This window comes from Euprymna scolopes, chromosome 17 (assembly GCF_053919585.1).
Source record: "Euprymna scolopes isolate OS-2025 chromosome 17, ASM5391958v1, whole genome shotgun sequence".
NCBI classification, from domain to species: Eukaryota; Metazoa; Mollusca; class Cephalopoda; order Sepiida; family Sepiolidae; genus Euprymna; species Euprymna scolopes.
In genome coordinates, this window is record NC_136498.1 from 29,367,728 (window position 1) to 29,384,877 (window position 17,150).

General features: G+C 34.8%; 1 protein-coding gene across 4 annotated transcripts in view; it reads left to right on the forward strand.

Annotated features, from left to right (window-relative positions):
* LOC145296722 (mitogen-activated protein kinase kinase kinase 1-like) overlaps positions 1–17,150 on the forward strand; it is a 445,857-nt gene that overhangs the window by 116,595 nt on the left and 312,112 nt on the right. The window contains exon 1 of one of the 4 annotated variants that reach the window (XM_080142720.1): positions 13,443–14,083. The exons of 2 other annotated variants lie outside the window; for them this stretch is intronic. In XM_080142720.1, coding sequence (XP_079998846.1) covers positions 13,782–14,083 — 302 coding nt within the window. In that variant the 5' untranslated portion in view covers positions 13,443–13,781. Of the gene's footprint in view, positions 1–13,442; positions 14,084–17,150 lie in introns of those variants that run through there. One more of the 4 variants, XM_080142719.1, reaches the window with a different exon arrangement.

Consider the following 17,150-nt stretch of genomic DNA (forward strand, 5'->3'; position numbering starts at 1 on the left):
CATCAGTAGTGAGATATCTTCTGGAGCGGTAGAAGGATCCCACCATCTTTCCAGCGACCTTGGCAACAGACTTGATGTACGTGTTCCATTTCAGATCAGGAGTAAAGGTCAAACCCAGAAGCTTGTCAAAACACGAGGCCTCACCCAGACGAGAGCCATCCATCACAATTGATGCCAGATGGGGATCAGAGCGTTGATGATGTAAGGATAGGAGTTTGGTTTTGGATGCATTAAAGGTAACCAGCCACATCTTCCCCCACTGAACTACGCGCTCGAGATCAGAGGAGAGAGAATCAGAGAGATCTTTGTCATTTACAGCCTTTGATGTGTTGCCGTAGATGGTCGTGTCGTATGAAATCTGCAAGAATTAAAATATCATATTTAAGCGTACTTAACGAATTGGCTATGCTGGGCATAATTGTCTTTCCAATAAACAGAACGACATTAAGTTACGTCGTCAAATAAAACAAAAAAAAGGAAGAGAAAACACGCTGTAATGGTCGTGTGTGCATGCGCTGTGAAGTGTGTAATAGTAGTACAAACAATTCCATAACATGAATACGGTGTCAGCGTCGGTCTGGCTCGTCGCTAAGCAACGGCCTGGAAAAATGGTCGGTCATTTTCATTTGCATACGTACAATAATACATAGCGATTATCAGTTGCCGATACTTGTTGGAAACATTTCGATGCAAAACCTAGCTTAAAACACTGCCAGGCACACCAAGTACCTTTGTGTAAAATTTCATAAAAATCGGTCCAGCCGTTTTTACGTCTATAACGAACTCACACACACACACACACACACACACACACACACACACACACACACACACACACACACACACAGAGACAAAGTTGCATTTATATAATTATAGAGATAGAGATAGAGATACATATTATTTATATAAAAATTACATTTCAGAGACAGAACTTGTTTTCATTACAGTCTTTTAAAAGGTTTTTTAAAATCCAAGCAAATCAGCAACTCATGAAATGAAAAACAAATGGAAGAATGGCGTACAAAATGAAATCACCTGTAAGGAACCAGTGAAAGTTTTTGGGTCGAGAACTTGACAAATCCATAAAACAACTGACCACATTCGTCAAAAAAGCACGGGTTCAATATCACTATCTACATTAGCCTCATTAGCATATATTTCTTAGACACAATCCTAGACCACCTTTCCAGCAACTCTATCAGACCATACTACAAACCTTCCAAGCAGCTTAGATATGTTAATACTCAATCATGCTACCCCCTCGTATTTTTATAACCATTCAATAAAAGAATTTCCTATCTTTCATCTAGCCCTGAGATTTTCCAATAAGCCACTCCATATTATAATAAGGTCCTCCAGGAAAGCGGCTATAAGGATGCAATCTCATACATATCCACCCAACCCAACAGCACGCAGATCCAATAGGAAAAGAAACATTATCTGGTTTACTCCCCGATTTCCTCCAAGCATAAATATAGTATTGTGGGGACTACAATGATTCTAGCTAAGAGTAGGAGGACAACAAAGTATGAATACCGATCTCCACGCTTTTGATAGCATTATGCCTAATTTGTATAATTGTATATTATATTATATTATAAGCTTATAGCAAAAAAATAATTCAAAGTGTTGTATCTGTATTGATACTACACTTCATCTTTTCTGTTTTCGGTCAGTGAATGAGAATTTTTTCTAGACTGAGGCAATTTAATTATTGTCCCAGGCCAGAGTCTCCTTTTTAGAGGTAGTTGGATACCCCACTCTTACATACACATACATTAAAAACTAACTTTGTGTTTAACCTTACCCTTTTGAGGAGGGAAGTAAATAAGGGCCTGTGGTTATGTTGCCAGCAAACACATATATTGCGCGTATGCCTGGCGGAGGTGGAGAACAAAATAAATAAAAAGTTATGGAAGTGAAAATAATAATAATAATAATAATAATAATAATAATACACTACACCCAAAAGATGATACTGACCGACTCTATGTGAAAAGGAAAGACGGAAGAAGGTTTGTATGGAAGACTGTGTAAATGACACGAGAAAAAAATTAGAAAATATATCATGAAGAACACTGAAAGAATAATTTACTGCAGCAAAAGACACTGAAAAACAAACAAGACAGAAATAGAAGAAACGAAGGATGAGAAGAGAAAAGAAAATGGAAAGCAAAACAACTACATGGACGATTTATAAGGATGACAAAAGATGAGACTAATGAAACCACTTGGATATGGCTACAAAAAGGAAACCTAAACAGAGAAACTGTATCACTAATAACAGCCACACATGACAGACACAAACAGATAATGCGATTAGAACCAACCACATCGCAAAGATCGACAAGATACAAGAAAACAACCAATGCAGACTCTGTGGACAAAGAGATAAAACAATAAACCACATAATAAACAAATGCAGCAAACTAGCTCAAAAACAATATAAGAATAGACACGATCAAGTGGGGAAGGCAGTAAAATTATGGGAATTATGCAAACAACTGAATGTTGAACACCCATATAAATGGTATAAGCACAAACCAGTAGCAGTATGGGAGAGTTGGAATCGGAGGGATGGCTGAGAAGATACAATGGATAACTATTGAGGAGACGCCCACTAATTAACATAGGCGGGTGAGTGAGATATATAAAGGTATCAATCACCGATACTGGGGGAGTCCGGCAACGACCGCCAAATAGGCAAGACGCCTATGCTGCCTCCAGTAAGATATGCAACACCCCACCTGCCGGAATATCTCTAACTGAAGTATATCTGAAGACATGTAAATGTGTATATAACTTTTCTTCCTAATATATTATTGTATACCTTTACTTTCGTGTTCTTGTTAATTATTTGTGCAGACACAACAGTGGCGATGGGAATTCGAAAAAAGACTTACGCAGGATAAAAGCCACTATTAAACACAACAGTGGCCTCGAGAATTCGAAAAAAGACTTACGCGGGAAAATCCACTACTAAACTCAACAGTGGTGTACTAAAAATACGTACTCGAGAAAGATTGAAAAACAAAAAACCTGCTCGAAAGAAAAAAATCTACTGTTTGAACACAAGAGTAACATCGAGGATTTCGAAAAAGATTTACTCGGGAATTCACTGTTAGACACAACACAGTATTCGAAAAATAATTTACGTGGAAAATTATCATGGTCGAAAAAAAAAGAAGAAGAAAAGAAAAACAAACGAAAGTAACTACAAAATTTGTCGAGCGAAGATTTACTCAAAACAAAAGAAAAACAAACGGAGATAACTATAAAATTGTCGAGCGAGATATTCGAACACTGGATACTTGAAGGCAAAATACCAATAAAAATTTCAAAGTGACTACGAAAGTCAAAGAAAAAAAGGCGTTTTTGCTAGTACAGCGTGAACTAATTCATGCAAATTGTCTTGAAGGAGAAAAGTGATTTTTTTTTTTTTCAGTTGTACCAAGAAAGGATTTTTTTTTCTTGTACATAATCAAAACTTAACGGATTAGGAGAAAAAAAATAAAATACATTGTTTTATCCCTCAATGGAAAAAGAAAGGGTCAACGCAAAAAAATAATATATCGATAGAATTCGGTTGACACACAAAAAAAAAGAAAAGCGAACCTAAAAACGGTTGTTCGTAGTTATTGTAAAAAGTGAATTAGTAAAATAGACTGATTTTTCTAATCTTTGAAAAAAAAAAAAAAACAAGATGGAGGAATTTGCTAAAATAATGACACAGTTCATGCAGAATCAGCAGATGTTACAAAAAGAACAGCAAACGCTACACGCAGAAAGAGACGAAAGACAAAATGAACGACTCATAAAATGCCTAGAAAGGCAGGAAGAAAGGTTCGCGCAGATGCAACTTGAACAGAAAGAACTGTTAGAAAGATTAACAGCTAATTCTATACAAGAAAGTAATACAACCTTCTCCAACACAACAATTGTTAACAGCATAGATGTGTTCACATACGTACCTGAAGAGGATAAAACTTTGGATGCATACTTCAAGAGGTATGGAGATATTTTCGAAACAGACGGCGAAAACTGGCCCAATGGAAAGAAAGTAAGTTTATAACTTCGAAAGCTTGGTACCAGTGAACATTGCAAATTTGTTGATTTCATATTGCCAAGGAGAACGAATCAGTTAGATTTCACTGAGACCGTAAAGCTTCTTAAGGAGTTATTCGGACCGAACATGTCTCTTTTCCACAAGAGATGGTCATGTATGAATCTTAAGAAAACTGATGAGCAGGACTACCTGACATACGCGTCAATAGTAAACAAAAACTGCGACAACTTCAAATCATCGGAACTCACGGTGGACGATTTCAAATGCTTAATCTTTGCACAAGGTCTAGTATCCACAAAAAATTCAGAGATCCGAAGACGCGTTCTCTCAAAATTAGAGACAGAACAAGGCCTGACATTGCAGAAATTAGCAGAAGATTGCCAAAGGGCTGTATCACTAAAAAAAGATTCCAGGGATATAGAAGAAGCAGAAGTGGCGTACATTAGGAAGATTAAAAAACCTGTCAGAAATTCAGGACACAGAAATTTTGAGACTAGTCAAAATTCAAAAAAATACCCAAATTATAAATACTCAAATTATAATAACTACAGAAAACGAAATTACGATAATAGTCAATATCATAACAACAGAAAACGAAATTACGATAATAATCAAAGGAATTATAAAACGACAGCATCAGGTAATAATTGCAGAAGATATGATGATAAAGATTTGGAAAAGGATTGTCCTTACAAAAATATCAGGTGCTACAATTGCGATAAAGTTGGACGTAAGAATGTTTGCTGCAGAACAAAAAATAGAGTACACCAAATGAGAACAAACGACAAAGGGAAAAATAATTTACGAAAATATGTATCAGTAAATATTTTCGACAAACAAGTGAAATTTCAGCTTGACTCTGGATCGGATTTATCGTTAATAAACGCCAACACTTTGAAAAAAGCTGGGTAAACCGACTCTTCAAAAGTCAAGTAAAGGTGCACGAACAGTGACAGGAGACGAAATAAAATTCGAAGGAGAGGTCATCCTGCCCATTAATTTAAATGGCACTACGAAGAAATTGAAAATCTTCGTAATTAAAGAAAGCAAGAACTTACTGGGGATTGACTGGATTGAAAAATTCAATCTTTAGGATAAACCAATGAATGCTTTTTGTAGAAAAATAACCAGTTGCACCCCAACATCAAAAAATATTAAAAACAATCGAAAAAAAGAAATTCCCAGAAATATTTACTACTGGACTGGGAAGATGCAATAAAATTAAGGCTTCGTTCGAGCTAAAAAAAAAAAAAAAAAAAAAAAAAAGGATGCAACACCGGTGTTTAAGAAAAAACGGAACGTACCGTTCGCCAGTTTAGACAAAATAATTAGCGAGCTAGATAGACTCGAAAAAACAGGCATCTTATCGAAAATCGAAACTAGCGTCTGGGCAGCCCCTACGGTGTACGTAAAAAAAAAAGTCCAAACAAATTCGAGTCTGTGCAGATACTACTTCCGGCAGAAAAGGCTTACTCTCAAATAGGAAAAGAGGGGTTAAGCATTATTTTCGCGGTGACGAAATTCCACCATTACCTGTACGGGAGACACTTTGTACTGGAAACAGATCACAATCCCCTAGTGACAATCTTCGGCTCAAAAATGGGCTTGCCAGTATATACGGCAAATCGCCTACTCCGTTGGGGTACGATTTTGCTAAATTATGACTTTCAAATAAAACATCTGGATTCGAAAAAACATAGGTCATGCGGATGGCCTGTCAAGGCTTATACCGAAAATGGAGGAAACCCTTGAAGAGTCAGTAATTGCAGCTATACGTTCCAATTATGAGGAAAAAACATAGTGGCGAATATAATAAAAGAATTACGAGTCACGTTAACTGATATAAAAAGGGAGGCTAAAAATGACGACGTCATCACAGACATAAAGAAAAAATAAGGGAAAATGATGGAAAAACGCAAAGTATATTTTCCATATGCAATGTTTTATTATATAGTGAAAGAGTTGTTATGCCGAAAACCTTGCAGAAAAAGATCTTACGTGATATTCATACAAGACACCAGGGTATAAATAGGATGAAGGCACTTATGCGGAGTTACGTTTACTGGTGTAACATGAATGTGGATATTGCACTAACAGTAAACAAGTGTAAAGGTTGTGCGTTAGCCGCAAAGGCACACCCGATAGTCCATAAACCTTGGAAAAAAACTGACTATCCATGGTCACGCATTCATATAGACTTTGCTGGACCGATAGAGGGAGAATACTACCTAATCATAGTTTTTCCAGATAAAGCGTTTCAAGAACCCGACGACAAATAACACAAGTTTTCTGCATTAAATATTTGCACGGTTTGGTGTGGCAGACATTATAGTCACAGATAACGGAACACAATTTACATCAAGGACTTTTGTGACACTTTTCAGGTAAAACATAACTACACCACCGTTCCACCCCAGGTCAAATGGATTAGCGGAAAGGTTCGTAGACACGATAAAACGTGCACTTAGAAAATCAATAGACTCCGACGGATAAAGCATTACAACAATGCCTGCAAATATACAGGATAACTAAGAACCCAAATACACTGTCGAAATTATCGCCAGCAGAATTAATGTTTGCTAGAAAAATAAAATCATCATTTGATAAATTAATACCAAAGCAAACAATCGTCCATCAAACTACGAACACCACGTAAAAGGTTTAAACCTAGTGATCGTGTATATTTTAAATGTATGAAAAATATTATATATTGGGAGTTTGGTACGGTAGATAAATATATCGGCGACTTGGTCTACATGATAAAAGGTCCAAAAGGGATACACACAAAAAACATCAAAATCAATTGAGAAAACGTCATATAAAAGACAACGAACATGACAAACCTGATAAAAAGGAAGATCCAATTGATATACTATACGAAGCGTTTGATATCGAACCACCACAAACCATGCCCGAACCGAGAAGATCAGGAAGGAATAGAAAGTTTACAGAACCAATTATAATGAACCTCAAGAGGAAAAGATATTGAAATCTACACGACTTCAAATCTTGGGAGGGGGTTATTGTGGAGACGCCCACTAATAAACATAGGCGGGTGAGTGAGATATATAAAGGTATCAATCACCAATACTGGGGGAGTCCGGCAACGACCGCCAAATAGGCAAGACGCCTATGCTGCCTCTAGTAAGACATGCAACACGCCACCTGTCGGAATATCTCCAACTGAAGTATATTTGAAGACATGTAAATATGTATATAACTTTTCTTCCTGATATATTATTGTTATACCTTTACTTTCGTGTTCTTGTTAATTATTTGTGCAGACACAACAATAACATTAATAAAAACGACTGAAATATTAAATAAACCCCTTGAATACGGAGACTAACATACATGAGCTACAGACACAGGACAGGCATACAGAAACTGCTACAGATCTAAAACACGAAAGGACATCAAATGAAATCATATGAAAACTGAAGCTGCATAATTGTACGTTAACCCTTCCCTTGCGCCTCAGCTTTGTGTGTGTTTGTGTGTGTGTGTGTGTGTGTGTGTGTGTGTGTGTGAGAGAGAGAGAGAGAGAGAGAGAGAGAGAGAGACAGACAGACAGACAGACAGACAGACAGACAGAGACCATAAACTGACACCACACGAAATAAGTGAGAAGGGTCAAGGAGAATGGAATGACCGAGGAGTGAAAGCACTAGCCAGACCTCTGGTAGACGAGTACAAAGGAGTGGGGCCTCGGGAAGTCTTATTGCCACTCAAATTCCAGTAAAAATCAATGGTTGCTGTCAACAAGAAATCAATGGCAAGCAGCTGTGTGAATTCAACTGTAAATGTTATCGAAAGAGGTGGAGAGTACTGGAAATCTGGGGACACTTGTTGTCACTCAGGCTCCAGATAACGCTACAAATTGTTCTCAAAGAGAATTCTTTGATGATGACTTGTGTGGATTCCTCCTAGTTAGTAAATAATAATTGTAATATTAATAATAAATTGAAAAAAAAGAAAACTTCATTTTTCTCAACCATCAAGTTTCGGAATTGTCCCCCTCCCTTTAGCAATTGAAACAAAATCCGGTAATTGTGTGGTATAATTAACAAGACAAAAGAGGTGAATATAATGTACAACTAGCAGCGCATTGTACAACTAACAACCTTCACTAAACACAGGAATATTTAATCTTCTATCGAGCTGTGTAAAATTTCATTTTTGGAACTTCTTTTTAAATGTTTTTTTTTTTTTTTTTTTTTTTTTCAGATTTTGTATCATTTCCTAGAAGGCTTGTAAAATTAAGGGGCGCTTGTTAAGATAGAGTTAACAGATCGATTCTTTTAATATGTCGGTTTAAGCAAAAACAATATTACGTACTTAATTGACATGACGAAAATAGTAATATATCCAAAAAATTATGAAAATTCATCAAGCACAAAGTTATTCGTAGTTAAAAGTAATTTTCATGAAAAATTGAGTAAAATTGCATTTTTTCTTAGATGTTATAAGGTAGACAATAAGGAGTTCACACAAAGGGGACATCACTTAGAATGCAAAATTTTGAATGCACCAACTATAGCAATAGACTTTTTTTTACTAAAAATACAATAGCAGTTGTTCTACTTGATGAATTTTCGTAATTTTTTTTATATATTACTATTTTCGACATGATAATTAAGTACGTCATATTGTTTTTGCTTAAAGCGATATATATTTTTTAATCGATGTCGACTATCTTAACAAGTATCAAATAGGGTTTCAAAATGGCGTCGTTTCTTTACTTGGTGTGAAAAGTCGCTGAAAATTAAGCAATTAAACAAGAATACAACTAATAACGATTACAAATCGATGAAATACGGGGTTTGTTTTACAATGCACATTGGTACGAAAAAGTGGTAAAAAACAAAAAAAAAAACAAAAAAAAAAACAATAAACAAAAATATAACAAATAAATGTTATCAAAGGAGAGATAAGTTACTCTGTTAGGGATTTGCATAATTCCCCGAAACAATTAATGAAAAAGAAATACACTACAAAATAATGTGAAATAAACTTTTGTTTATTTACGTTAAAAGAAAGGAAATTACTTTTTTATGCACAAATGTGACAGTCTGTACAAAAAGGAAGAGAGTAAGGAAGTGGGAGTATGAAAGTAAAAGAAATAAACGACGTGTTGCAGGCAAGGTGGGAGAAAGAGAGAGTCAAGCAATGTTCCTTGGCGCGTGATACAGCCTGTTGTGTGTGCTACTGTATCGGCTCTGTGTGCGTGCTATCCGCGTCCTCTCTCTCTCTCTCTCTCTCTCTCTCTCTCTCTCTCTCTCTCTCTCTCTCTCTCTCTCTCTCTCTGTAATAAGTTCTTTTAAACGTTTTATATTTTTTAAAAGGCTCCAGAAACTCTCAGAAATAAGTATGTTTATCGAACTCTGATTGGTCCAAATTAATATTTTTGGTTATGAGAGTGTTTTCTACTGCGTCGGCCCTTTTTCAAGAGTCTTACCTTTTGATCTCAAGGTGTTTGGTGTGGGTGAATGCAGTAATGCCCACGCAAATGAATTTTTTAGAAACACCCGTGAGTGAATAAATTTTAATGTGTGTGCCGCTTGGAAAGATAAAATAAGAAACAGCACAACTCTTCTACCTATCTGGAAAAATTTTCAGTGGTTTTAATCATTTTAGAAGGTTTATTCTGTCCGAAAAGCAAATACTGTCTAGCGTTACATAAGAATAAGAAAAATGGCCGCGAATTGACACCTAAATATTTAAAGTTTCGATAATGACTTAAAAGTAAAAATAAAACAAATGTTTGAAACCCGCCCAATAAATGTTACTGTGACATGTATTGGGTTAGTAGTAGGGGTAAGGGAGTATTTTTTAGCAGGATGCCTTGCCACTCGAACCTATGGTTAGTAGTAGAATTAAGGGAGATTTTGAGGAGCCTTGCCACTCGGGCTTATGGTTTATGGTAAAGTTAAGAAAACAGGTTTTATGGAAGAGCTTTTCCACCTGGACAAAAAAAAAAAAAATGAAGCCTCTCGTTCCACCTCAGTAGAAGGAATGTTGGTAAAGCCCCTCCCCTTTTTTTATAAAGGAGTCATCACTCATTAAAACCTGGAGGCTACTCGAGGATAAGGGTTAATAAGTGTGCAGTAGTCAATGTAGTAATCCTTAATAGTGGAAATTTGGTAAATTGGATGGCTTAATGGACGGGTTATCAAGAACTTGTTTATATTGGACTTGAAGACGACCATATTATAGCCAGCTCGAAAGCAGGGATATGGAAGAGAGTTCCACAGTCGTGCAGTTCTAAGAAAGAAACTTTGTTCATAGAATCTACGTTTAGGTTTAGGCACAGATAAAGAGTGGGGGATAGTGGTTTCAGCTAGACGAACGTTTTTCGGGGGGGGGGGGCATAGATTACAGCTCAGACAAGCACTTGCCATGAAAATAATGATAAAGCAGAAACAGGTTTTCAAAGTCTCTTCTGTGGGAAAGAGGTTACAGGGAAGACTACGAAGTCTATTTTGAACTTTGTCAAGTCAGGATAAGCTGTTTCTAGCAGCTCCTGCCCAGATGTGGCAACAGTACTCCATCCTTGGATGTACTTGGTTCTTATACATGTAGAGAATTGTATCAGCAGTCAGATATCTACTGAAGCAGTAGAATGATCCCACCATTTTTCCAGCGACTTTTGCAACGGATTTGATGTACGTGTTCCATTTCAGATCAGAAGTAAAGGTCAGACCTAGAAGCTTGTCAAAACATGGAGCTTCCTCAAGACGAGAGCCATTCATTTCAATTGATTTCAGACGGGCATCAGAGCGTTGATGATGTTAAGATAGAAGCTTGATTGTAGATGCATTAAAATTAACCAGCCGCCTCTTTCTCCATTGCACCACGTGCTCAAGATCAGAGGAGAGAGAATCAGATAGAACTTGGTCATTTATGGCCTTTTGAAGTGTTGCTAGAAATGATAGCGTCGTCAGCATAAATGTCTACGAATGGTCTTTGTGTGCAATTTGAGAGATCATTGATGTAGATCACTCAGGAAGAGAGTTCGCCCCCCCCCCATAAGAGTATTCCTTTTTGGCTACTTGTCAAGAATTCCCCCTATATATTGAAAAGCAAAAAATCTGTATGGTGTACGCACCCGTGACCAACGAAAATATCGTCTTTCAAAAATCACGTAAATTGATCGAGTAGTTTTATTTTCAAATAAGAAAATCAAAATTTTTCGTCCGCCAATTTGAAAAAATCTCAATAAACAAAGATTACTCAAAAATAATTCAAAATTTGCGAAATTTATGTTGCAATGCCTACGAATTCTCATTTATCGCTTAAACTGAATTTCTTTATAAAAATAAAATCACTTGATTGATTTATTTGAGTTTTGAATATGATGTTTTCGTTTCGTCATGGGTACGTATATCATACAGATATTTTCTTTAATTTTGATTATTAATATAGGTGGAATTTTGGACAAGAACCATATTTTCTTGCAATTACGTGTGAACACCTTGAAAAGCAGAACAAAAAACTATTATTTTAGAATTTAGAGTAAAGGAATAGTTTCGCTGTATAGAAATTTAACGTGTAAAATGATCCCCTGTTTTCAGGCTATTTTAGCTTTTTAGAATAGTTAACGAAAATAATATTTTATCACTAATCTGGAGTTGTAAAATCGCACGTAATCGCCAAAATAAAATAAAATAAAATAATAAAATAAAAAATAGACTTGCGGTACCCAAAACAAAAAACCAACAGAATAAAGAATAAATAAACAAAAAATAAGTCCTAAAATGCTAGCATGACTAGTACATGAGTTAAATTTACGTATGAAATTAAGGTGCTTACTGCTTAAGATAGAGTCGACAGATCGATTTATTACGTCCTTTTTAAGCAAAAACAATATTACTTACTTATTGTCATGTCGAAAATAGTAACATATCGAAAAATAACGAAAACTCATCGAGTCGGACAACTGCTATTGTGTTTTTAGTAAAAACAAACAAACAAACAAACAAACAAACAAAAAAAGACGTCTAGACTAAAAATGTCGGTGTAATCTAAATTTTACGTTCCGAGTTATGCCCCTGTGTGTGAACTCTTTATCGTCTACTTTTATAAGATCTAAAAAATGCAATTTTACCCAATTTTCCGTAAAAACACTTTTAATAATAAATAACTTTCTACTCGATGATTTTTCGTAAATTTTTGATATATTACTATTTTCAGCATAACAATTAAGTAAGTAATATTCTTTTTGCTTAAACGACATATTAAAAAAAAAAATCGATCTGTCGGCTATCTTAACAAGCACTGAAACGATGCCACCCTCTAAAATAGCTGTTTTATTTTCTTTTTTTAACATTTTTCGTGAATATTTTTGTGGTGTCACTTTTTACACGGAATCGCCTAAAAATGTAGAATCTCATTGAGAAATTCTTAACAATCGCTGAAATATTTTTAATCGTCTAAATAATAATGCGGTCTGTCTTCCGAAACATCGCCAACGACTTTTTTTCTTTAATTTACTTTTTTTTTTCTTTTTCTTTTTTTATCATTTCGTTTTAACGGAGAAGATATTTAAATAAACAAGATAAAAGGCTAAAAAGAACTAAAGAAAAACAAGTTAAATAACAGAAAACAAAACAAAAAAAAATGTACACATTAATAATAGAAACGTTAAAAGTAGGGAGAGACAGTGTAAATAGATACCTCGGCCGTGGGAAAGAAAGAGGGGAGAAAAGTAAGAAAGGGAGTAGAAGAGTAGAGTAAAAGAGAGGGTAGAAAAATAAGAGAGGAGGTAGAAGAGTAAAAGAAGAAAAAGGGCGTAAGAGAGAAAAGAGAGAGGGAAGTAAAAGAGTAAGCTATAAGACAGAGAGGGGGTAGACGAGTAAGAGAGAGAGAGGGGGTTCAAGAGTAAGAGAGAGGGGGTAGAAAAGTAAGGAAGAAAAGAGAGGGTAGAAGAGAGAGAGAGAGAGAGAGAGTATAGAAGAAAAAAGGGTGCTAATGCACTTACTGATCCGCGCTATTTTTTAAATCGTATTTCCAAGTTTAATTAAAGTTTTATGGGTTTTTTTTTAATTCAATTGTAAGGTTGTAGTATAGAATAGGTACAAAACACCCTCCCCTCCCCATGTTAAGAATGGCTTTTGAAATAACGTTATGATTTCAGCACGGATCAATAAGTGCACTAGTAACGAAAAAAAACAGTAGAAAAGTAAGGGAGAAGAGAGAGAGATGGAAGAGTAAGAGAGGGGGTAAAAGTGTGAGGGAGAGGGGATAGAAGAGTAAGAAAGAAAGGGGGTAAGGAAGAAAAAGAGAGGAGATAGAAAAAAAATGGGTTAGAAGAGAAAGAAAGAATAGTAGAAATATGAGAGAGAGAGAGAGAGAGAGAGAGAGGAAGGAGAAATGTGAGAGATAAGAAAGAGTAAAGAGAAAGATTTGACGGAGCACTGAAATGGAAAAAGGAAGGCAAGAGTTTTATTTATTTTTTTACTAGAGAAAGTTGTGAGAAGATTTCTAGAAATAACAGCAGCAGCCGAACAATCATCATCATCATCATAATCGGTAGCTGAGCTGCGGCGGCAAGCAGGCAGAGAGATAGGGAGAGCGTGTAGATGGAAGGGTGCATGCGTAAAGGATCAGATGTAAAAATAGGAATCGGGCTGACGGCGAACCGAAAAGGAAGGCAAGCCGAACACGCATGGGATAGAAAACAACGCACAAAACAAAAAAACACCCAGAAAAAATCATGGCTTCCATCACGATGAGGAGTACACCATCTTCCTCCTCGTCGTCGTCGGCGGCCGCTAGTCGGGAGCGGACAACAAATACCACGTTTTTGACCGGCGGCAATTGTATCTTGGGGAGGATGCCGACCCTGGACGATCGTCCGGAGGCGAGGGAACGGCACATCATCAACACAAATCACACGGACTACCAGGGACCTCATAATTGGCGACAGTGTCTCAGACACGTTCGATCTCTATCCCCGACCGCCGTCGAAGATGGCGAACCCCGGATTCGAATCGGGGTTGAAAACACAGAAAGCAGGTTTGTTGTCTCTTTCTTTGATCAATATCCCAACCCCCGTGGGGTCGCGGCTCATTATCGACCACCGAGAAAGAAAGAAAGTTCTTTAGCCAAGAGGCTTCCTTTTTTAGTCAGGGGTGATAATACGGGTGCCTAAATTAGCAATAATAAACAATAGAAACAAACAAAAACAAACTTAGTTTTATATATAAAAATATGTGTGTGTGTGTGTTTTTTTTTTTTTTAATTTATTTCTTATTTAACATATTTAAAAATGAAATATTTCTTTCTTATACATTTTAAATGTTATTCGGCGATTTTTTGTTGTTTTTTTTTAAGTAATTTAAAAAGTTGATTTCAATGTTTTTACAAGTTTAAAACTTTGTCAAACTTTCCTTTTAATTTTTTTTCATTTCATTGTTTATAAATTTTGATATTTTGTGTTTATATTTAATTTAAAAAAATCAAAACAATTGCTTTTATTTAAGGAAACCAATTGTGTTCATAATTAAACTGATCATAATTCACAATACTATGTGTAAAAGTTTTTAGTTTCGTATTTATTTTTGCCCTTCTTGCCATCCATAGAATGGAGTATGGCCTTGTGGTGCACACAGTGTGTGCATCAAAACCTTTAAGCTTTCTGGTGTTTTCGATTTTTTTTTTTTTTTTTTTTTTTTACTTTTTACTTAATTTTATTTTATTGGTACTTATGCAAAGAAGGTACCGTACTAAAATAATATTTAGAAATCCAATCTTAACATGCGGAGGGTAGTGTTTTGTAACTATTTTGTACTTTCACCTAACAATTTAATAAACAAAAGATACTGTAATACTTGAATTTAACTTAAAAATATTATTTTGAAAAAAGCCAAAACACGGTACCTTCTCTGCATAAGTAACATTTTATTTATTTATTTAATTATTATTTTATTTTAATTGTTTAATTTAAACACTTCACGTTTTTAGTTGCAAATTCTTAAAAAAAAATTCTCAGAAATCTTCCATTGGTATCATTGTAGATTAAAATGCTCAGCTATCCCTCCCCCAAGTTTGATTCTACTTTTTGGGGCGATTACGTGTGAACACTCCAAGCTTGTTGGAAAAAAAAAAATGGGAAAAGACTTCAAAAAGCAATTATTTAAAAATTTAGAGTAGAGATTAAGAAACTCATATATAAACCGAGCGTATATTACCCCAATTTCTGGGCCATTCTAACTTCTTTAGTCAGTTTTACAACTAAATCACATGTAATTGCCTAATAAAGTAGACCCCCCCCCTCAAAAATAGCTTAGAGAATTTATGTTCCATAGAAAAAAAAAAAGAAAGTTAACTGCCCTAAACAGCTAGAATGACCCGGAAATGAGGAAATCATTTTACGTGAAATTTATATGTGAAACTGGCTGATCCCTTACTCTAAATTCTAAAATATTTTTTCCGCCAAGTTTTTTTTTTTTTTTTAAGCAATTCACACGAAATCGCTTATAAAATAATAGAATCTCAATTTTAAGGCGGGAGATAAAGGGTAGATGACGGTGTTAATCTGTAATATTTTTTTACCCAATACTCCATGTTTTTTTTTATTGTAAGCTGTAGTTTATAGTTTTATTTATTTGTTTTTTTAGCTGAGCTGTTTAAATCCTTTAGTGCTGTTAGACTATGACTTCCTGAGTTTAAAGCTCTTACACATAATGTTTGGCACCCTGTAGGATGCCCCATCCACAGCGTGAACAAACTGATAAGAAAATTGAAATGAAAAAAATGGATGCTTATGCACTTATGTTACAGTGCTGTTTTTTTTGTTTTTGTTTTTTTTAATATTGATAGTATTTTTAAGTTCAATTCAAGTTTTACTATACCTTTTTTTTATTATTAAATTTATAGATGAAACTACAGAATAATTACGAAACACCTTACTCTCTCCATGTTAAGAAACGCTTTCTAAATAATAACATTATTATTATTATTATTTCGGCACGGTAACATAACTGCATAATTACCAAAAAGTGTATTTTGTGATTATTAGAATTAAACTTATTTTCCAAACAAAAGTAGAAAAAATCTTTTTAAAGAACTTTATCATATACATCATAAAGATATTTTTCTGGAATTTAGTTTTTTGTAAATAAGTTTAATTCTGATTTATCTTTTTATCATTATTCTGACTTTTTAAAAAGGTCGATATTTCTTTCAAGAATACGAAAGTGAAAGTAAGCTTTATTTTCCAACTACTGAGGTACAGAAATACGAGGGAGGGGGCTTTTAGAATTGGGGTCACTTATATATATTATGAAGATTTAGTTTTCAAAAATTATGCGTGCTAAATTTATTTGATGCTAGTTTTCTATACCCGGCGTTGCCCGGGTCTCGACACGTTGCCGGGTGTCATGTTTAATGCAAAAAATAATTCATGTATACGTTTATTTTGAAAGAGATATTTAAATTTTCGCTACAGTTTTCTCTTATTTTTTTTATTATTTCAATTAATTTTCGATTAATTGTGGGTATCATAATAATAATAACAATGTTGTGCATTTATCAAACTTACGTATAGACGAGAAACAAACGGACACCCAAAATCTTATCTAATAGTTTTATTAATAGATACTAGCTTTATATACCCGGGGTTGCCCGGGATTTTTTTTTTTTTTTTTTTTTTTTTTTTTTGTAAATTTTTACATTAGATCTATCTCTACAATTTTTAATATGGGGAGGTTGGGGGTGTTTATTCCGAAAGCCGTTAACATTTTTAAGGAAAATTGTGGACGTGGATTTAATGTAAAAATTTACCTAGATTTGTTTATCGCACGCGCATACAAACATGGCCGCCAGTGAATTACATGGCATAATACAAGTCTTTATATCTCGAAAACTACTTGTCTCTGCAAAATTTAAATGAGATTTTCTTATTCAGCATAGTAGAAAAACCTATGCAAATCGCCATTTTAAAGAAAATTGTGGAGGTGGACTTGGTGTAAAAAACTATCTTTTTTTATTATTTTGTTATTGCTGTTTGTTTTTCTTTATTATTATTATTATTATTATTATTATTATTATTATTATTTCTTAAATAGGTTTTTCGAAATTT